Below are 22,867 nucleotides of genomic sequence, written 5' to 3'. Positions count from 1 at the left end.
ATGTAGTATTAGGGCATTTAGCAGGCGCTTTTATCCAACGCGTCTTGCATAAGGACATTTGTCAGAAGAAAGAAAAACAACAATATATTGCTGTCGGTACAGTAACATAAGTTCATAGAACCAAGTGCCGAGCACTAACAACGCTAGGTTAACCCATTCCCCGTATACAACAAAGATAGCTAGGAGGATAAGATGCTACACGATGCTAGGTACTGTTTTGAAGTGAAAGGACGTACAAACATACATTATGTGTGTAAGACGGTGTGCGTGCAAAAGAGGGGTGAGAGGGCCGGGGTGGGTGAGAGGGGTGTGAGTGTGTAAGGGGGCCGTGCGTACCATGAAGTTCTACATTCTCATTGGCTACATCATTTGTCACATGGTTTCAACCCAACGCAGCAGAGCACACCCCCATAGCAGGTACATAGCTCCTGTACTCATCCCTCCTCTTCCTCCTCTTCATCCCAGATGGCCAGGTGTGTCCCCTGGTGGAGCTGTCGGCCAAGCAGGTGGCGTTCCACATCCCTTTTGAGGTGGTGGAGAAGGTCTACCCCCCTGTCCCAGAGCAGCTGCAGCTCCGCATCGCCTACTGGAGCTTCCCTGAGAATGAGGAGGACATCAGGTGAGCGCACGCCGTCCAATCACCACTCACACCTGGGCGTATTCTATCCAATTACACCTGGATGTATAATGACCAATCACACCTGGATGTATAATGACCAATTACACATTCACGTATAATTACCAATCAAACCTGGGCGTATTCTGACCAATCCCACCTGGGTGTATAATGACCAATCACACCTGGACGGATAATGACCAATCACACCTGGACGGATAATGACCAATCACACCTGGGCGTATAAAGACCAATCACACCTGGATGTTTAATGACCATCACACCTGGACGCATAATGACCAATCACACCTGGATGGATAATGACCAATCACACCTGGACGTATTCTGACCAATCACACCTGGGCGTATAAAGACCAATCACACCTGGATGTTTAATGACCATCACACCTGGACGCATAATGACCAATCACACCTGGATGGATAATGACCAATCACACCTGGACGTATTCTGACCAATTACACCTGGGCGTATAATGACCAATCAAAACTGGACGGATAATGACCAATTACATCCCGACGTATAATGACCATTCACACCTGGATATATGTAATTATTACCAATCGTTCCTGGACAGATAATGACCAATTGCACCGGGACGTATAATTACTAATAACACCTGGACATATCATTATCTAGTACACTGAAAGTCTAATCACCTATTTGACGAAAACCCAATTAACAAATTAACACTAACACCTGAGAGGCTAAGTGTTATCATCACAACTGGAGCGCTAATGACAATTAGCGATAATGACCAATCACACCTGGATGGATAATGACCAATCACACCTGGACGCATAATGACCAACCACACCTGGATATATATAATTATTACCAATCGTACCTGGACAGATAATGACCAATTGCACCGGGACGTATAATTACTAATAACACCTGGATATATCATTATCTAGTACACTGGAAGTCTAATCACCTATTTGGCGAAAACCCAATTAACAAATTAACACTAACACCTGAGAGGCTAAGTGTTATCATCACACCTGGATCGCTAATGACAAATTAACCCTGAGGCCGAGGGTCTCATTACTAATATACAGGGACGTCTAATAACCAAATATTTTCATAGTTAATTTCCTTGGATGAAAGGTTACCAGTTGATACTTGTCACTCTGTGGCATCGAAGAAGAGGCTGTTGATACATTGGTGCCCAGCCTGATCCTAGCACAAGGAATTAGTTACTCAGCCCAACAGGCATATCTCCAAACCAGAGCTGACAGCCACAGTGCAGGTGTCGATGCACATGTCCCGTTTCATTAGATGAAGCACTGCGTTTGTGATGAACACCACATTGTCTCCGTTTTATACGCAGCAGAAAGACCACTTAAATGTTTGACTGTTGGAATTCTTACCCTGGTATTGAACCTGTGCACTTTCTCCTGCCCAACCGTCTCTGATCTTTCTCCTCCTCTCCTCTCTCCTCCTCTCAACGCTCTTCTCCTACTCTCCCATCTCATCCCCTCCTCCCCTCTTCCCCACCCATCTATTATCTCTCTCCTCTCCCATCTCCCCCTCTCCTTCCTCTCCAACCATCTTTCCTTTCTCTCCTCCTCCCCAACCAACTCTCTCCCTGTATCTTTCTCCCTCCTCATCTCCTCCGCTACCATCTCTCCTCAATTTCCTCCTCATCCCTCTCCTTCTCTGTCATTCTCATCCCTCTCTCAAAACCACAATGCTTTGTTTGCCTTTCACTCTCCCTCTCCCTCCCTCCACCCCTCCCTCCCTGCAGGTTGTACTCGTGTCTGGCCAATGGGAGTCCAGATGAGTTCCAGCGGGGGGAGCAGCTGTACCGGGTGCGGGCGGTGAAAGACCCCCTGCAGATCGGTGGGTTCATGTTTATAGGTCATCTCTCGCCAGGATATGCATAGCACTCACAACCTTCTATTCAAACAGAGACTCTCTATTGAGCTCCTAGCGAACCCTGCTCTCAGGGAGCTGCAGGGAAATGGCTGAGCTACACAGTCGGGCTCCGGTGACGAAGGCACAGAACCACGTAGAGGACAAAACCTCTCATGGTGATTGATAGAAATTCCTTACAACAGCCCAGCAGCAGTGGAAAACACAGGATAAGATCCAATGAAAAAATACAAAGTACTAATGAAACAAAAATAAGCGCTTAAGTAAATGCAAAACGGGGAAAGTAAAGACAAACGGGGAAAACAAAATAATTATTAAGTAGCCCAGTACCAATACTTCACAGTATATTACAATTACAATTAGGGCATTTAGCAGACGCTTTTATCCAAAGCAACTTACATCAGTTAATACACACATTGACACGCCGACGGCAGAGTCAACCATGCAAGGTGACAGCCAGCTCGTCAGGAGCAGTTAGGGTTAAGTGTCTTGCTCAGGGACACACCAACACTCAGGGGGATCGAACTAGCAACCTGTCGGTTACAAGACAGCTGCTCTACCTCCTGAGCTAAGCCGACCCAGAGCTTAGCTCAGTGTACAAATGCAAATGTACCAGTACTTAAAGTGTATACATGCAAATATACCAGTACTTCACAGTATATTAAAGTGTATAAAAGCAAATGTAAGCAAAGAGGAGAGAATACTGGAACTTAGACCTACGGTCCATAATGTAGTAGTATAGTAAATGTGGGCAGCTTTGAAAACTTCTGGTTGGCTGGTAGTATTGGGATGACTCTGCTGATTGCTGGTAGTATTGAGTGACTGTTCACTGTTCTATTCGTTGACTGCTGCTCAACTCTATCAGGATGAGACCCCATGGACTATAGATTGATAGACTAATAGTTTAAAGTACAACTAGGCTAAAAGGCACTTGCATCAACATGCGATGTGCTGAACCACATCCAAACTGCCTCAGTAGTAATGTGAAGGAGTCCTGCTCTTAAGCAAGGCAGGAGCAACGATTCCCTGTTTTCTATTACAAGTGCTCGCAGAGCTTTGCGTGGCATCCACCGTTATTAGCTGCCATGCAGTGGGGCTCTTGAGGTAATGGAAACTCTGTTTAGTTAAGTTTCCCCGCAGATGAGCTACACAGAGAAGTAGGTCAAAGATATCTTTGTTTGTACCACGCTCCCAGAGTTGCACACACATCGCTTTCTGGTCGACCAGGCGCTCTGGCAGAAGTGAAAGTCCTTCATGTGATATTCCCTCCTCTCTCGGTGCAGTTGTTGGGGGGGGTTTCAGGGGATTTCCCTGCTGGTCCTCTGCTTAGCGCTGGCCGGGGGGTCGGCCAAGGGCCCGGGGCCAGCTTGCTAGCCTCAGTCAGCCTAGGGCCCAGGGCCAGGCTTCTAGCCTCAGTCAGCTCAGGGCCCGGGGCCAGGCTGCTAGCCTCAGTCAGCCCAGGGCCCGGGGCCAGGCTGCTAGCCTCAGTCAGCCCAGGGCCCGGGGCCAGCCTGCTAGCCTCAGTCAGCCCAGGGCCCCGGGCCTGGCTGTTAGCCTCAGTCAGCCCAGGGCCCGGGGCCAGGCTTGCTAGCCTCAGTCAGCCCAGGGCCAGGTTGCTAGCCTCAGTCAGCCCAGGGCCCAGGGCCAGGCTGCTAGCCTCAGGCCGCAGTCCGATCTAGCTTCTCCCTCTGACGGTTGCTTGGCCCAAGGGGTCACCAGTGGTCAAGCCCTGCCTGTTTGCAAGGACCAATTGCCAAGCACTAACAATCACTAGGTTAACCCATTCCCCCTATCCAACAAAGATAGCTAGGATAAGACGACGCTTTACTTTAAGTGCAAAGGATGAACTACATACAATAAGTGCTTGCATTAAGTACCATTTAGTTGTGTCTCACCCCCTGTGTGTGTACTCCCCCCCCCAGGCTTCCACCTGAGCGCCACGGTGTTCTCCACGCAGGGCGGTCAGTCCAAGGGCGCGTACAACGTGGCCGTGATGTTCGACCGCTGCCGCATCACTTCCTGTTCCTGTACCTGCGGCGCCGGGGCCAAGTGGTGTGCACACGTGGTGGCGCTGTGTCTCTTCCGCATACACAATGTGAGTACTGCGGAGTGTGTGTGTGGGTGGGGTGTGCGTCTAAAAATGTAGCTTTCGGGTGTTTAAATTAGGAATCGAAAGCTTGTTTCAATTTGTGTGTGTGTGTGTGTCTCAAGTTATGTGTGTTTGCATGCAGTGTGTGTGTGTGTGTCTATGTTTGTTCCTGTGTTTCGTTGGGCATCTGTGTTTGATCCCCTGTTTGGTTGCATGGTATGTGTGTTTCCTCTGTGTGTGTGTGTGTGTTTCCACGGTGTCTTTCGGTGTGTGTGTGTGTGTGTGTGTGTGTGTGTGTGTGGGGGATTGTGATTAGCTCCTTGGGTGGAGCGTTCCATCTCCCCTCTAGATAAGAGGGGTGAGTGGAGCCTGGTACTCATGGGTACGCCTGGCGCCTCTGACACACATCTGCAGAACACGCAGAGTGAGTCAAGGTCTGTTCTGGGGGATAAATCTGCTGGTATCTCACACTCACAGACACACTGGAACACGCTTGTGTGTCGTCTGTGAACCGCGCTGGGGGTGCGGCGGTTGGTGTCTGAGGGGGGGGGGGGGGGGGGGGGGGTGATTGGGGAGATGGGTTCCTAGGGCTGGGGAGGGTTCTACAGGTTAACCGGCTGGCTGGTTAACCTACACCCTGTTCTCTTTTTTCTGGTTAACCTCTGGGATTCAGAGATGGGACAAGGTTTCAGCCTTTTATTTATCTTTTCTTGAGGGAAATGACACTCCTCACACAAGGAGTAACACACACACAGGCACAGACACACGCACACACACCTCCCCTCCAGAGAATCCTTTGGGGAGATCCTGAGCACTTCTGGAGCCATGCAGCTCACTCTCTCTCTCCCCCCCTCCTTCTCTATCCCCCCCTCCCTCTCTTCCTCTCCCTCTTTCCTTCTCCCTTCCTTCTTCTCTCTCCCTCCCTCTCCCTCCCTCTCTTGCTCTCTCTCCCTCTCTCTTTCTCCCTCTCTCCCCAGGCGTCTGCTGTGTGTCTGCGGGCCCCAGTCTCAGAGTCTCTCTCCCGGCTGCAGAGGGACCAGCTCCAGAAGTTCGCCCAGTACCTCATTAGCGAGCTGCCCCAGCAGGTCAGAGGTCATATAAACACATACGCGGTCGTCACGGCAACCCACAACCCACCCACACTCGAGGTCAAAGGTTCAGAAATAACGACAGGTGTGATGGCTGCTGCACTCGCCGACGGAATCCGCTCGCCGTGTCCAACTCTCTTAAGCCGTCGCCTACAAAAATATCCCATGGTGCATTGTGCCCAAGCCCTGTATCTTGTGTTTCTAACACAACTAACTCAGACTATCAATAACTCAACACACCAAGCTGTCAGTAAGGATGATGAGCGTTGGTGACAGCCCCGGCCACGGTCAGAGTTGCCAGATTGGGCCAGATTTCCACCAGGTTGCCAGATTGGGTGGGAAATCTGGCCCAATCTGGCAACACTGACCGTGGCCGGGGCTGTCACCAAAGCTCATAATCCTTCGTTTTACTAGTAAATTAACAGAGGCTGAGGCTGAGGAAAACCCTGTGTGCAGTTCAAACACAACAAGGTTGTCTGCATAATGGATGAATCATTTCACCAGTAATTACTACACAGTGACCAGGAAAACATTTACTGCCAACTTAAACATTACTGCCTGTAACACAGATGCGCACACATGCGCACACACACTCGCGAGATGTACAAGCTGTATAAACAAAGTTCACAAAAGGATTGTGTGTCTGTTAATACCACTTGACCCCTCATGGTTTCCGTTTTAGTTATTTAGCAGACAGCGCTTCAATCCAAAGTGTTCATGTCAGATTGTCTCCTTAGAGAGCAGGTATGGGTTAGAGGACATCTTCCTCACGGAGCCCTTCAGTAGGATTGCGGATGTCGGCTATCCAACCCAGTGCCTTTTGGAAGGTCTGCCGATAGATCAGTAGACTGAAGTGTGTGTGTGTGTGTGTGTGTGTGTGCAGATCCTGCCCACGGCTCAGAGACTGCTGGATGAGCTGCTGTCCTCCCAGTCCACGGCCATCAACACAGTCTGCGGGGCTCCAGGTACCAGTACATTACAGTGATCCCTGGGATATAGTGTGGTTCATATACATCTGGAACAATGACCACTTGGAATACCTACAGACACCATGTATGTTCTAGGCAAACTCTGTGTCTTTAAAAACTGCTACCACAGCGATGTGGTGAAGAATAATCCTTTAAAGATGCTTATGAAGAGGTATATGAAGTCAGACATAGCACGTGCCCTTCAAACGTATACAACTACTCGGATATCAAGTAATGCAAGGATACCATAGATCATTTACCCAGTATAGTGCTATATGGTTGGTCAAATACAAACTGGTCCAATTAGAACATAAAGAGAATTTTAGTGACGGCGTGATATGTTAGCTGACACTTGGCAGCTATATTTGTGTTAATGAGTGTGATTTGTTTGATATGAGTTTGAGATCTATGACCGCATTAGGCCTGTAGGTGGCGCTTGTGTCCCACTGAATCCAGTTGGAGTTCTGATTGTAGCACATATTTAGTAGAAATAGGACATCTTTATCAATTTCAATGTCATTGTATTTTTTTATTCCAGCCTCACATTGTTAAATTGGGTTTAATAAACGGGAATTTTTGGTAATGATCATATATATTGATTGACACCAGGAGGCCTACAGGTAGACACTGGGGTTTGAACCCAGAACCTTTCCCTTGGTGTTCAACACCTTAAACCCCAGCCTGTGCGGCGTGTGTGTTTGTGCGTGTCCAGACCCCACGGCGGGCCCCTCGGCCTCGGATCAGAGCACCTGGTACCTGGACGAGTCCACGCTGAGGGACAACATCAAGAAGACCCTCCACAAGTTCTGTGGTCCGTCCCCGGTGGTCTTCAGGTAGGCTCCTCCACCTCGCCACAACGCTCTGAACCGGGGCGGCCTGGGAGAGTGGCCCTGAAACCACTCGACCATTCTCTGCATTTATGGGCCACCTCTAAGATCTATTCCTCTGTAGTCACACTGCAGGCATTTTTATCATTTGCAGGCACTGCAGGCATGCTTATCATTTTTAGGGACCATTTTTAGGGACCTTATCTCTCTGCGAATCACCGAAACGGTGATTTGCAGAAAGATAAGCTTCCTAAAAATGTGGTACCTTAAGTCACCGATTCAGTGACGCCTGGTAATGTTCATATTGTGAAGATCATCGTCGTTAATGAACTGGAAAAATGTAACGGGAAATACAAAGTATTTTTACTGACCAACTTTATTTCAACATTTACATTTGGCAGACGCTTTTCACGAAAGCGACTCACCGCGTTCATACACACATGTTTCACACACCAACGACGGAGTCACTCACAGTCTTCGGGAGCAGTAAGGGTTTAGGTGTCTTCCTAAGGCTCAGAGGAACACACACACACACACACACCCCCCTTGTGTTGATGATCTTGATGTACAGTCACCCTCAGTCATCCCACTCGAGTGCTTTTGATTTGACCCTCGGTTCGTCTGTCTTGACGCCCCTCCCTTGAGGTGCGATGCACCCCCTAACCCTCACGTCTCCCCCCCCCCCCCCCCTCAGTGACGTGAACTCCATGTACCTGTCCTCCACGGAGCCCCCGGCGGCCGCGGAGTGGGCCTGCCTGCTGCGCCCGCTGAGGGGGCGCGAGCCCGAGGGCATCTGGAACCTGCTGTCCATCGTCAGGGAGATGTTCAAGAGGAGGGACAGCAACGCCGCCCCCCTGCTCTACATCCTCACGGAGCAGTGCCTCACCTACGAGCAGGTAACTTAACAATAGGACTTGGCATCGTGTAGCGTCTTATCCTAGCACTCTTTGTTGTGTACGGGGAATGGGTTAACCTAGCGGTGTTAGTGCTCGGCACTTTGTTCTACGAACATCCTTACTTTACCGGCAGCCATATATTATTGCTTCTCTTTCATCCGACAAATGTGCTTATGGTGAGTCGTGTTGGATCAAAGCGGCTGCTAAACGGCCTGAATGTAAATGTAGATGTTACTGCCAGCAGTCCACAGCCACCGGGCTCCCGTTGTAGAAGAACACGCAGCATCGTAGCTGCATTTGAGTGTTGAATAGTTTTTTTTTTTTTTTATGCAAGTAGGGTTGCCAAGAAGGTTTACAGGAAGTACTTTTTTATTTTATTTAGGAGTTTATTGAGCAGGGACAAATACATTGTTTCATTCAAAATATAAAATAGATTCCATGCATACAGGTTTCTAGACAAGACTAATTTGCAACCCCTGTCCCTGGTTAGGCCTTAACTAAAAGTTACACACGAATAAAAATACAGAAGACATCATATACAGGAGACGTAAAGACAAAAACAAGTACAATGATTAATGCGTGTGTGTGCGTGCGTGTCAATGTTCACAGGGTTTATTCAGTTTCAACCATTGTTTTACTTGTGTGTTAAAAACCTTGAGCTCTGTCAATGTTTTGATTTCTGATGGTAGTGTATTCCAGAGTTTAGTGCCTTTTGCTACAAACAATGATTGTCCGAATGTGGTTTTGCGCTTCGCTGTTCTACAATTTCCGCTCGTTGCACCCCTAGTTCTAATTCTACTGTTCAGTTTGTTTATCAATTGGCAGAGTATTTCTGGTGCAATGTTGTTCACACACTTGAAAATTAGTTTTAAAAATGAAAAGTTTACAAAGCTGCCAAATCCCAGTAAATTGTGTTTCTTTAAAATTTGGCAATGATGCCATCTAGTAGGTTTCTGATCCATTATTTTAAGTGCCTGTTTGTATAATGATTTTATTGGTGTCATTGTTGTTTGGTTGGCTTGACCCCAAACGGTTATACAATATGACAAATGAGAAAATATCATGGCAAGCATAAATTGTTGTGCTGCCTTAAGAGGTATATATTTTCTTATAAGACCAAAGCAATTTAAGTTGGTCTTGACAGTCTTGCAGTGTTGACTTGGTGTCCCTCCTCCTCCTCCCCCTGCTGACGGTGTCCCGTCCCCCCCCCTCAGATCATCGGGTGGTGGTACAGCGTGCGTACCTCCGCCTCCCACAGCAGTGCCAGCGGCCACACCGGCCGCAGCAACGGGCAGACGGAGGTGGCGGCCCACGCCTGCGCCAGCATGTGTGACGAGATGGTGGTGCTGTGGAGGCTGGCGGTGCTGGACCCCACCATGAGCCCCCAGAGGTCAGACCCCACCCGGTGGCCTCCAGGGCTTTGTACCCGCTCCCATGTTTCGGCTACTTTTTCAAACAGCGTTGTCAATGTTTATTTTCTTACGCCAATGGTGCTCTTTTGAATCGAGTAAACCCCAACAAGAATGAGTTTAGTTGTATTTGTAAGTAGAGACAACGGGCATCTCTGGTTCAAACCATTCAGCTGAGGTTAGCTCCTACCGTTAGCATGCGGCTACTAGGCTGCGCTTCCGTGAGGCAGGATCTGTTTACACCCGCTGCTGACGCCCGACCAGAACCAGACATGGGGGGGGGGGAAATTGCCCTCCTACGTTTAGTTTTGCATTAACATTCAGGGCATTTAGAAGGCGCTTTTATCCAAAGCAACTTCAACGGGTCATGCACACAACCACACACCGACGGCGGAGTCAACCACGCAAGGCGACAGCCAGCTCTTCGGGAGCAGTCAGGGTTTAGGACCCGGAGCAGTCAGGGTTTAGGACCCGGAGATCAAACTAGCAACCTTCCGGTTACAAGTCACCCCGGTCTACCTCCTGCGCTAAGCCTCCCCCTCCCCCCTCTACCCACTCAGGCGCCTGGAGCTGGCGTCGCAGCTGAAGACCTGGCACCTGAAGGTGATCGAGATCGTGAAGCGCGGGCAGCACCGCAAGTCCCTGGACAAGCTGTTCCAGGGCTTCAAGCCCGCCGTGGAGTCCTGCTACTTCAACTGGGAGGTGGCCTACCCGCTCCCGGGCATCACCTACTGCAGCGCCGAGAAGAAGAGCGCCTCCTTCTGCTGGGCCCGCGCCGTGCAGCAGCAGAGGGGGGCCAAGGCCGCCTCGGCCGCAGGAGGGGGTGGAGGAGGAGAAGGTTCCGAGACCGCGGGAGGAGCCGCCCCGCGAGGGGGGCTGGGTCGAGCCGAGAGCGGGACCGCCGGCGGCGATTATAAAGGCAGGGGCAACGGCCACTTCCTCCAGCAGGAGGTGGCGGTGCGGCCCAAGGAGACGATGGTGAGCAAGAGGAAGGGTCTGACGGCGGGCGGGGGCGTGCTGGGCCGGCTGGCGGGGGGGCCGTCCCTGTCCCTGGAGGAGGGCGGCGGGGGGGGAGGTGGAGGAGGGGGTAAGTGCGTGTACAAGGGCCCCGGCTCCACTTCCTCGTCAGCGGGGAAGGGCAAGCTGACGCAGGGCTCCGGGAAGGGGGGCTCCATGGGCGGGTCGGGTGGTGCGGGGGCGTCTGGCGGCGGCGGGGGGAAGCACGCGGCCGCCAAGCGCCGCACCAGCAGCGAGGACAGCTCCCTGGAGCCCGACATGGCGGAGCTCAGCCTGGACGACGGCTCCTGCCTGGCGCTGGGCGCGGAGGCCAGCAACACCTTCGACTTCACGCCCCCGCCGCCCGAGATGCTGCCCCCGCCGGGGCCGCTGCTCCGGGGGAAGTACGGCGGCGGCGGCGGCGGCGGGGGCGGCGTCGGAGGGGGAGGGGCCTCCAAGAGGATGACCCAGACCTCGGCCTCCACGGCTCACCCGCCCGCCAACGCCCAGCCCCAGGCCCCGCCCCCGGCACCCTGCGCCCCGCCCAAGGAGGCGGTGACGGTGCTGGTGGTGGTGGCGCCGGAGGAGGAGGAGAAGGACATGGAGCTGGAGGAGATGGAGGACGACCAGGAGGAAGGCGGGAAGGCACCGGCGGGGGCGGCCTCCGCCGGGGGGCCCGCGTTGGAGGCGGGGGCGGGGTCTTCCGGGGCCCCGCCTCCCCCGGCTGCAGGAGGAGCAGCAGGGGAGGGGGCCGGCGGAGCGGACCCCGCGGGGGAGGACGACTACCAGGCGTACTACCTGAGCGCGGCCTCGGAGGAGGGGGGCGACCGGGGGGCCGCCGACAACCACCACGAGGAGGAGCCCGACATCTTCGCCGGGATCAAACCTCTGGAGCAGGAGGGTCAGATGGAGGTGAGGACATTTACAGTACATTTACCGTCAGGGCGTTTAGACGCTTTTATCCAAAGCCACTTACAATAGGGACATTTGTCAGAAGAAGACAGAGAAACAACCATACATCGCTGTCGGTACAATACAATGTGCCAAGTACTTACAATCGCTAGGTTAACCCGTTCCCCGTGCACAACCAAGATAGCTCGGATAAGATGCTACAAAATGCCAATTACTATTTTTAAGTGCAGCGATTTCCCTGTGGTGTTTGAGTTGTAGCGAGAGTGTATACTGTTTATTTAAAACGGTCTATCTCTCCATCTGGCTTTCCATCTATCGCTTTATCTCTCTCTCACAAAACCCAATTTTTGTGTAATGTAATGGTGCGGTCCCTGGACTTGGAAAATGCTGACGACTGCCCCATTTAGACGATGCTTGCAGTGTTCAAGAGCGAGGCATAACCCTAACTCTGGCTCTGTGTGTCATTATCTGCTGTAGGGAAACTTTCCTATTTTCAAAACTGTTCAGTCATTTAGCAGAAGCTTTCATCCAAAGTGATTCACAGCGTTGCTGCCCAGATGTTGTGTTTGCTACTTTTGTTAAGAGAGTGTGTGTGGTTGCAGGTGCTGTTTGCGTGTGCTGAGGCCCTGTACGCCCACGGCTACAGCAGTGAGTCCTGCAGGCTGGCCGTGGAGCTGGCCGGAGACCTGCTGGCCAACCCTCCTGACCTCAAGGTGGAGCAGCCTCAGACCAAGGTAACCTCACCTTCTGTCTGAATGTATGGGATCTGGATCTATGCTTTCTATCTCCATGGCGTCCATTGGTGACTGTATCTATGGTTTTTGTTACAATGGTGACTGTACTTATAGTTTCTGTTACCAAGGTTTTGTTTCAATGGTATGTCACCATGATGACTGTGTCCAGGGTAAGAAGAACAAGCTGTACGTATCTGTAACCATGGTGACTGTATCTATGGTATCTGTTACTATGGTGACAGTACATATGGTTTCTGTTACCGTGGTGACTGTTGCTATGGTATCATTATGTCGAGGGTAAAAAAAAAAAAAGCAAGGTGTCTATACCTATGGTATCTGGTACCATGGTGACTGCATCTATGTTACCGGTTACCATGGTTACCGTAACCATGGTTTCCATGCGTCCAGGGTAAGAAGAGCAAGGTGTCGACCATCCGTCAGACGGCGGTGGCCACCAGCACGCTGTCCAAGGCGGCCTTCCTGCTCATGGTGCTCAGCGAGCGGCTGGAGCTCCACAACCTGGCCTTCAGCACCGGCATGTTCTCCCTGGAGCTGCAGAGGCCGCCCGCCTCCACCAAGGCCCTCGAGGTGAGGGCGGCCGGAGACTTGGGCTGGGACCAGGGCTGGGACCTGGGCTGGGAGCTGGGCCAGGGAGGGGGGTGGGGAACTGGAAGGGATACGTTTAACCTCACCTTGCATGAATTAATTAATTAATTAATGAATTGATTAATTAATTCATGCATGCACATGTATGTATAAATCATTTATACTTTGATAATAGAAAAAATTATATATAATTGTTTAGATGTATAGAGATATAGATATACAGTAGATATCTTATTATAACCCAGATATTTGTCCATCATATGATGTATTTTAGAAAGTGTCTCGTAAAAATGGTTTAACTTGGTAGTTATCCTAAATCCACCAGACTTTATTTAAATCCGCCCTCCCTCGGGCAGGTTTTAGTCCGCTTCGAGCGCTTCAGACTAATCAGGTTGTTATCTCGCCTGGAGCGGCGAGAATCCAATCAGCCATGATTTGATCATTTAGCTGCCACTGCTGCTTTGATCCAAAGAAACTCGCTTAGTGAACTCAGACACATGTCAGCCAGGAGCAGGTAGGGGCGTGAGGGCATCTCAGACGGAACCCAGCGGTTCTCAAACTTTTTCTACTAGTGTACCCCCTCTCAGATATTCTTTCAGCAAAGTAACCCCTTCACCGGCAGCATATGTACATGAATAATGTGTCGATTTCCTTTTGACTAGCATTCAGAATTATGGTAAAACTTGTGTGTTCAAGTATTATTTAAACATTTGAAAGAAAAGGAAAAAATTAAAGTACCAACTGCAGTACCCCAAGGGGTACGCGTACCGGCCTTTGAGAACCAGTGCCCTAACCAGCGGTGCTGCTGTGGTCCCAGGTGAAACTGGGCTACCAGGAGACGGAGGTGGTGGCCCTGATGAAGAAGATCCCCCTGGGGCTGGTGGAGATGACGGCCATCCGGGACCGCGGCGAGCAGCTCAGGGACGGCAGCTTCTGCGACTACCGGCCTGTCCTGCCCCTCATGCTGGCCAGCTTCATCTTCGACGTGCTCTGCATCCCAGGTAAGCATCGACGCCGGGCTACCATTGGCTGAGGGGCTAGGATGTACGCATCGATACCAAACCACCATTGGCTGAAGGGTTGGGATGTCAGCATCGACAACTTACTGCCATTGGCTGAGGGGTAAGGATGTCGGCATCGACACCTGACCGCCATTGGCTGAGGGGTTAGGATGTCAGCATCTACGCCGCGCCACTATTGGCTGAGGGGTCAGGATCATTGTGTGTGTGTGTGTGTGGGAGATGCTTTTAAGCGAACAAAACAAAGTACTTGAGGGAAACCAAACGACAAGGAAGGAATAAATGAGTTTTGAAGGACGGCGCAATCAATGATGTTCGGGAAGAACAGGCCGAGAGAGCAGCGTGTTCAATCCCCTGTGTGTTTATTTTCAGGGCCAGGACACTGTTTAGTACCTGGTGGATTAATGTATTCCTTCATTAAGTTAGCATCGCTCACTATTGATTTCCAGTTGAATTCTGGAAGGCTCTCGCTCTCTTGCCATGAGGTCTCTGGCTCTCTCTACATGTGGTAGTGACGTTGTACCCTCCCTCTTGTACGCCATGTTGTTTGTGCAGTCGTATCCCCCACGGGGTCCCGGCCGCCCAGCCGCAACCGTAACAACGAGATGCCCGGCGACGAGGAGCTGGGCTTTGAGGCGGCGGTGGCGGCTCTCGGTGAGTGATGTCATGTTTACTCGCTGGCTGGCGCTCACCTACTCACTGCTTCAATCCCCCACCAACGTACTCTCTCGTGTGTGTGTGTGTGTGTGTGTGTGTGTGTGTGTGTGTGTGTGTGTGTGTGTGTGTGTGTGTGTGTGTGTGTGTGTGTGTGTGTGTGTGTGTGTGTGTGTCCAGGCATGAAGACGACGGTGAGCGAGGCAGAACACCCCCTGCTGTGCGAGGGCACCCGGCGGCAGAAGGGAGACCTGGCTCTGGCCCTCATGATCACCTACAAGGACGACCAGAGCAAGCTGAAGAAGGTAGCACAGACAGACGCTCACTGTCCTCACCGTCTCTCACTCTCAATGTCACTCTCGCTTTCTCTCACTGTCTCACTCTCACTGTCTCTCTCCCTCACTCTCACTGTCTCTCTCTCAATTCCATTGTGTCTCTCCCTCACTTTCAGTGTCTCTCACTGTCTTTCACTATCAAGGTCTCTGTCTCTCTCCCTCACTTTCTCTCTCTTTCTCTCTCACTCTCACACACTCACCCTGTGATACCTGTCCTGGTTTCACCCCCACTCTTGAAAGAAAAGTGTTCTGTGGTTCAATCAGCGTCTGCTACGCAGTGAGAACAGGCTGCCGGAATCCGCGGGACCAGAGCGACAAACAGAAAACAATCTAGCGAAACATTTGGGTCCGTCTTTTAAAGTCTCTTTAGAGAGTGTGGATTCTTCTACCAAGTGGCTTTGAAAAATACACAATTCTTTTTTAAGTGTTACTAGAGGAGCAGAAAACAATCACAGTAGCTTATCTCCTTTCAAGTGCTCTGCATGACAACAGTACAACTCCACTAACTACCAGAGCGGTATCACAACAACACTGTTTTTCCCTCCACCCTTGAAAATATCTTATCCTCCAAAACAAACTCATGAATATGCAAAACAAATCGTATCTTATCAGCGGCCGCGCCCCGGTTTCACATGCAAGTCCACCGCCGCGCGGCTCCTCCTATCACTCCACGGTATCTTTGAGGAGACGCAGGAGAGCCGGACAGACGGACGCCGTTCTCAAGGACATTCTAATGAGTCTGGAGGGAGAGCCCGGCGGACGGTGTTGGCCAATCACAGGCCACCAAGCACGCCGATGGTTTTGCGTCACGCAACGCGCCTGGAAGCAAAAAAAAAAAACCAGTGTGTTTGAAACAGACTATTTACAAAATGGGATTCAGCCCCATCTGCCAACAACACCTCAACAAAACGGTCAACAATGCATGTGAACTTCCGGAGAGTAAACATAGATTGCGCCAAGGACCAGAGCTAGGGTTGTAGATGCTGGTGTCACATGCTGGTATCGTTTAGAGTCATGTATCCACCTGTGAGGGAGGCAGGGGAGGCGGTCTGGACAGGACAGCAGAGCCTGGCCCCGGTTCAGACCAGCCAGCCTTCCACTCAACATCTGCTCCAGCCCAGAGCCAGATGGTTCCCAGGGGGACTCAGCTGCTGCTCCGCCCGCCGTCCTCCCCTCAATCACATGATTACCCAATGATGAGTGCTTAAAAATCATGTTCCGATGAAATGATGAGTGGCAGAGCGGCAGCTGGGAGCGTTTATGTAGTCTCCCGCTGAGTGAAAACACGTTTTCTTGTTGCGTTGTACACGGGGTTCCCGAGGAAAGGGGAACTTATCTCTGTTGTAACCTTCCCGGGAGGACGATCGCTGGTGACCTCGTGTTGGACGGGCCTCGTGGACACGGGTACTATCCCCTTTTCGAGGCCCTCCCTCTGTATCTCTGGAACCCGTCCGACTCCATCCCTCCCTCTGTCCCCCCCCAGATTCTGGACAAGCTGCTGGACCGCGAGAGCCAGACCCACAAGCCCCAGACCATCAGCTCCTTCTACTCCAGCAGCAAGCCCGCCGCCAGCAGCCAGCGCAGCCCGTCCAAGCACTCTGCCAGCCATCACGCCGGGGCCCCCGGGGGCCAAGGGGCCGGCGGCGTCCACAACAACAACAACAAACACGCCGCCGCTTCAACGTCTGGTGCCGCGGTCGCCTCCGCCGTGGCCTCCTCCTCCTCCAGCTCCTCCTCCGTTCTGCCGGTGGGGAGCGGGGCGGGGGTGCCGGGCCAGCTAGCCGCCGCTACCGCTGTGGCTGCCCAGAACAACAACAACAACGGCGGGGAAGGAGGGAGCGACGCCAGGGAGCTAGGTAAACACCTGGAGCTTCCTCTGTCTCAATAGCACCAGGCGCCACTCCGAGCCGCTCCAGTCTCTCTGTGTCTCCCCCCCTACACCCCCTGGTGTGTGGCGATAACGCGTGTTTGTTGTGCCTCCAGACGGGGGCCAGCCGACGGCGTGCGAGCCGCAGAATGACCTGGCCGCCTTCAAGCCCGAGGGCCCGGTGCCCAGTCGGCTAGCGCTTGGGGGCCGCGGGGCCTATAGCGGCCGCTGTTGGGGCTCCCCGGTGCGCCAGAAGAAGAAGCACACAGGTAGGCGCTCTCATGTGGAACCTCTGATTCATGCGCTGGTTATGCTGCGTTTGTGTCTAGCGTATGAGTGGGAAGGTACTACCGATGGAAGTGTACTCAGAGTAGTCCTATGCAGCGTCACTGCAATTTTCCTGCAACAAGCAATCTGTAAATATGACTTCGTTGTTTTTTTATAATGTATTACAATTATCAGTGCTATTCTGCCTTTTCATACGCAATGGATGATTGATTACATAATTACAATACAGATATGCAGTAGCAGGTTAAGGCTATTCAGCAGCTTGATCGTTGATTGAACATTTGACGATGGGGGGGGACTGAGAATGGAACCCTGCGGGACCCCACATAATATTGGTCCCTTTGGCTAATTGGCAAAACTACCTATTGAGGTAGCAGTTAAACAAATCTCAACCAACCATTTTTATGCCTTACAGGAAAGAACTCCCTGCCCTTCCATCAATGTGTTTACTGCCAGGTTAAGCTCCTTTTATCCAGGTCAGTGTTTCTATGACGTTAACTCCTGTGTGTGTGTTCTCAGGCATGGCTAGCATCGACAGCAGCGCTCCGGAAACCACCTCCGACAGCTCCCCCACCCTAAGCCGCCGACCCATCCGAGGGGGCTGGGCCGCCACCTCCTGGGGGCGGGGCCAGGACAGTGACAGCATCAGTAGCTCCTCCTCTGATTCGCTGGGCTCTTCCTCATCCAGTGGCTCTCGACGGACAGGGGGCGGGGCTAGGGCCAAGAGCACAGACACCAGCCGGTAAGAAAATATAGAAATGATGAAAACGGATAAAGAATTGTACCTTACTTTACTGAAATGACAGAAATTCCAAACTGGGATTAATATCATACTCTTATCATAAACACACAGCCAGAGATAATTAGACGGTATTCAAAAGGCCACAGACACCTGTGTAGGAGAACCTCCTGTGTCAGAACCAAATATCCCCCCCTGCTTGTCCCACAGTTACAAGGGGCGTCGCCCGGAGTGCCACGCCCCCCACGTGCCCAACCAGCCGTCGGAGGCCGCCGCCCACTTCTACTTCGAGCTGGCCAAGACGGTGCTCATCAAGGCGGGGGGGAACTCGTCCACCTCCATCTTCACGCAGCCCTCGGCCAGCGGGGGCCACCAGGGGCCCCACCGCAACCTCCACCTGTGTGCCTTCGAGATCGGCCTGTACGCCCTGGGCCTGCATAACTTCGTCTCCCCCAACTGGCTGTCCCGGACCTACAGCTCCCACGTGTCCTGGATCACAGGTCGGCCCTTCGTTCTGCTCTGCCTTCTGATCTGCTTTTATTTTGATGAAGTCGGATTCAGGATTTGTTCCCCGTTGTTATTTAGTAAACTTGGAGACTCCACCCTCCTATGGATCAAAACTCTCCTCCACCCTCCTGTTGTTCATGTTCCTCACCTCTCCTCCCCCCTCTCCTCTTCCCCCCTCCTGTTCATGTTCCTCACCTCTCCTCCTCCACCCTCTCCTCCACCCTCCACCCTCCTGATGATCACATTCCTAACCTCTCCTCCACCCTCCTGTTGTTCATGTTCTTCCCCTCTCCTCCTCCACCCTCCTGTTGTTCATGTTCCTCCCCTCTCCTCCACCCTCTCCTCCTCCACCCTCCTGTTGTTCATGTTCCTCCCCTCTCCTCCTCCACCCTCCTGTTGTTCATGTTCCTCCCCTCTCCTCCACCCTCTCCTCCTCCACCCTCCTGTTGTTCATGTTCCTCACCTCTCCTCCACCCTCCTGTTGTTCATGTTCCTCCCCTCTCCTCCTCCACCCTCCTGTTGTTCATGTTCCTCCCCTCTCCTCCACCCTCCTGTTGTTCATGTTCCTCACCTCTCCTCCACCTTCCTCTCCACCCTCCAGGCCAGGCCATGGAGATCGGCAGCGCGGCCCTCAACATCCTGGTGGAGTGCTGGGACGGCCACCTGACGCCCCCTGAGGTGGCGTCGCTGGCGGACCGGGCCTCCCGCGCCCGGGACCCCAACATGGTGCGGGCGGCGGCGGAGCTGGCCCTCAGCTGCCTGCCCCACGCCCACGCCCTCAACCCCAACGAGATCCAGAGGGCCCTGGTGCAGTGCAAGGAGCAGGTGGGGCTCCGGCTGGGCTCCGTCTGTCTGTCCGCCCGGCCCTCCGTCTGTCAGTCGCACAGCTACCAACCGTCTGTAAGCTGGCCTTTATTACGCTCTACTGACTGTCTGTCTGTCGTCTATTCATGTATTCAATCAATCATCCATCAGTCTATTTAGAAATCGTTCGTTTGATCCACAAGAGGAGATTTTAAATACATTGGGATCTACCGTAACGATTGTTATTGGCAATTATCATGCAGTCTACCTGACGTATGTCTCTATCTGTGTGTGTGTGTGTGTGTCTCTGTGTGTGTGTGTGTGTGTGTGTGTGTGTGTGTGTGTGTGTGTGTGTGCGTGTGTGTCTCTGCAGGACAACACCATGCTGGAGAAGGCCTGCATGGCGGTGGAGGAGGCGGCCAAGGGGGGCGGGGTCTACCCGGAGGTGCTGTTCGAGGTGGCCCACCAGTGGTACTGGCTGTACGAGCAGTCCGTCGGCGGGGGGACGGGGCAGCAGAGGGAGGGGGTTGGGCGCTGCGGGGCTAACGGCGGCGCCGGCCGCAGACCCCCCGACTCCCACTGCGGCCTGCTGGACGGGGGCGGGGTCATGGGCGAGTCCCCGGGCGTTACCGCGGTGACGGCCACGGTGACGGCGGCGGCGGTGGTGCCGGTGATCTCGGTGGGCTCCACCATCTACCAGTCGCACCCGCTGCCGGGCCAGGCCATGGCCCACCCCCACGGGCCCGGCCTGCACCCCTACACCACCATCCAGGCCCACCTGCCCACCGTCTGCACCCCCCAGTACCTGGGGCACCCCCTGCAGCAGGTCCCTCGGCCCACCGTGTACCCTGTGGCCGGAGCCGCCTACCCCCAGGTGGGCCTCGCTGTATGTCTTCCTCTCCGTCCATCTACAGTACACTACTGTATGGTACAGTACAGTATGTTACAGTACAATACACTATGTTACAGTTAACTACATTATGGTACAGTACACTACACTATGTTACAGTACAGTATGTTACAGTGCAGTATGATACAGTACAGTACAGTATGTTACAATACACTATGTTACAGTACACAACTGTATGTTACAGTACAGTATGTTACAGTACATTACAGTATGTTACAGTACAGTATGATACAGTACAGTACAGTATGTTACAGTACAATATGTTACAGTTCACTACAGTATGTTACAGTACACTACTGTATGTTACAGTACAGTATGTTACAGTACAGTATGTTGCAGTACAGTACAGTATGTTACAGTACAGTATGTTACAGTTCACTACGGTATGTTACAGTTCACTACGGTATGTTACAGTACACTACAGTATGTTACAGTACACTGCAGTATGTTACAGTACAATACACTATGTTACAGTACACTACAGTATGTTACAGTACACTACACTATGTTACAGTACAATACACTATGTTACAGTATGTTACCCCCAGGTGGGCCTAGCTGTATGTCTCTCTTAGTAAATAACATTACTTTACAATACAGTACGTTACAGTACATTACATCTACACTACAGTACATTAATGTACATAACGATACATTACAGTACATTGACATTGAATCGCTCAGCAGAAAATCTGTGTGCAGAGCAGCTAAGAAGTGTAATCAATATTGTATATATATAATATTTGCGGTAGTGGGAACATCTCCAATAGCTACCACAAATCAACCACTCTGTGGTCGAGTGAGGCTCGCCCACCATGTTTGTCAGGTTATTCTCGGTCTGCCTGATCTGTAGCAGATGGGGTTCTGTGGAGGGTTTCTGACAGAGAAGGGGGTGTATTATAAAACGATGTCACTCATGGACCAGTCCTCATGGTTCAGCTCCTTGAGTGAAAAACAAGCACAGTGTTCCTCTTTTGATGGAAACCAAAATTAAACCAATGGTCTCTATTCTTAACGTGTGTATACTTCTACATTATAACTCATGCAGGATCCATCCTCGTTATGTTGAGGTGTTGTGGAGCATACCAATAAGCAGGGGTCTGTATGGACTGATAGATGCATGTTTGAAGTGTGCCTCCTTCAGTCTGAGTGGCAGAACGCTCGCTCGCCGATGAGTATGCAGTCGTCTGGTTCAGACAAATCCTATTGTGTCTCCAAAGTGCGCTCGCCCGCAGTACCCAGGGGACCAGCTGGCGTGCCGAGACTTTGACTGACAGCCGCTAGAAGAGTGCAGGGAGACTGAAATAAATAACCTGTGTTCAGGAAAGAGCCGCAGAAGTTATTCACTTTGGTGGAGCTCGTCCTTGGAACGCAGAGAGTACGGCGCTTGTTAGTCGAGATCGTGCTGATGTTTCTCTCCGTGATTAGGGAGTCCGCCTTTACGGTTCCAATTCGCTACCTGGGTTTTCCGAATCAATAAATGTTCCCCCGCCAGTACCTTAGGGGGAGTGTAAACACAGGTCTCTCCAATCAACCAGAGATATATGTATATAATCCATGGGTGTACAGGGTTCTAAAACCCACAGAGGATAGAATGATCCACAGATCAGTCAGTACCCTACTCGCAGGCCTTCATCAGCTCTGGAGAATCGTGTACGGAGATGATCAGCAGTCGCCCTTTCACACATGCAACACACAACAGGGGATGAGCCAGACGTCAGACGTGTTCACAAACATTGGAGATGGACGGGGATGAGGGTCCAGACGATCCACTCCGTAACGCTGACTGCAGTACAGGCCAGAGGAGCTACGTACCCAGCAGCTACGCTCTGTGCTCCCAGTTCTGCGCCAGTCGTACGATAGAGAGGTCAACGTCAGCAACACGCCCGTTTGCTTGTCGGGAACTCTCGGGCCCTGGTAGATTTGTCTCCGGAGGGGCGCAGTCAGTCGTTCTTGGTCACACATACAGCAGATGACACAGAAGTTCAGACTTTCGGTTCATGTGTGAAAGGCCTGTTAGGAGTATACTGTAGACTAGTCTCTGTACAGTCATGCAAAAATAAATAATTACTATAAATAAACCGGATCAATAAACCAAAGACAACTCAAACGTCAAGAAATGGGGTCCCAGGTAGAGCCATTGTGCTGGGGTCGGTCTATGAGGAGCACTGATGTGGGGCCCCCAGGCCACATGTTGTTGTCCCCCCCCTCCGGCCCCCGTGTTGTGTTGCTGACCCGCTGTCTGTGTGGTCCTCCCCAGGGCATGCACCCGGCCTTCATCGGGGCACAGTACCCCTTCTCCGTGGCCACGGGCCCCCACCCGCCCATGGCCACCACCGCCGTCACCTTCCCCGGGGTGCAGGTTCCGTCCATGACCCAGATCGCGGTCCACCCCTACCACACTGAGACCGGCATGCCCATGGGCACCACCGTGGCAGGTGTGTGTGTCCACCAGAGTGTCTAAAGAGTTTGTGTGTGTGCGCATGGGTAACTCAATGTTGATTGTCATTTTAGTTGATTGTAATTGTGTTAATTTGAGTGAGTGCCAACATCTTCGGCTTATGCTAATTTTCTTAATGATGTCAGATGTGTGTGTTTTGATAATGAAGTCAGATGTGTGTGCTGATAATGAAGCCAGATGTGTGTGTTGATAATGAAGTCAGATGTGTGTGTTGATGATGAAGTCAGATGTGTGTGTGTTGATAA

General features: G+C 52.0%; 1 protein-coding gene across 5 annotated transcripts in view; it reads left to right on the top strand.

Annotated features, from left to right (window-relative positions):
• The window catches only part of zswim8 (zinc finger, SWIM-type containing 8), a 37,631-nt gene that overhangs the window by 6,712 nt on the left and 8,052 nt on the right, over positions 1-22,867 (top strand). For 3 of the 5 annotated variants that reach the window (XM_056609012.1, XM_056609011.1, XM_056609009.1), the window contains exons 2-22: positions 466-619; positions 2,386-2,480; positions 4,436-4,608; positions 5,580-5,687; positions 6,574-6,655; positions 7,371-7,491; positions 8,180-8,381; positions 9,596-9,771; positions 10,351-11,698; positions 12,301-12,432; positions 12,841-13,020; positions 13,856-14,039; positions 14,604-14,711; positions 14,892-15,016; positions 16,530-16,902; positions 17,030-17,182; positions 17,721-17,943; positions 18,151-18,440; positions 19,049-19,347; positions 19,625-20,137; positions 22,422-22,599. In XM_056609012.1, coding sequence (XP_056464987.1) covers positions 466-619; positions 2,386-2,480; positions 4,436-4,608; positions 5,580-5,687; positions 6,574-6,655; positions 7,371-7,491; positions 8,180-8,381; positions 9,596-9,771; positions 10,351-11,698; positions 12,301-12,432; positions 12,841-13,020; positions 13,856-14,039; positions 14,604-14,711; positions 14,892-15,016; positions 16,530-16,902; positions 17,030-17,182; positions 17,721-17,943; positions 18,151-18,440; positions 19,049-19,347; positions 19,625-20,137; positions 22,422-22,599 — 5,217 coding nt within the window. The remainder of the gene's footprint in view (positions 1-465; positions 620-2,385; positions 2,481-4,435; positions 4,609-5,579; positions 5,688-6,573; positions 6,656-7,370; positions 7,492-8,179; positions 8,382-9,595; positions 9,772-10,350; positions 11,699-12,300; positions 12,433-12,840; positions 13,021-13,855; positions 14,040-14,603; positions 14,712-14,891; positions 15,017-16,529; positions 16,903-17,029; positions 17,183-17,720; positions 17,944-18,150; positions 18,441-19,048; positions 19,348-19,624; positions 20,138-22,421; positions 22,600-22,867) is intronic. The other 2 variants (XM_056609013.1, XM_056609010.1) reach the window with 1 other exon arrangement.

This window comes from Gadus chalcogrammus, chromosome 15, assembly GCF_026213295.1.
Source record: "Gadus chalcogrammus isolate NIFS_2021 chromosome 15, NIFS_Gcha_1.0, whole genome shotgun sequence".
Lineage (NCBI taxonomy): Eukaryota > Metazoa > Chordata > Actinopteri > Gadiformes > Gadidae > Gadus > Gadus chalcogrammus.
Note: the sequence above shows the minus strand (reverse complement) of the source record. Positions and strands in the feature narration are given on the sequence as shown.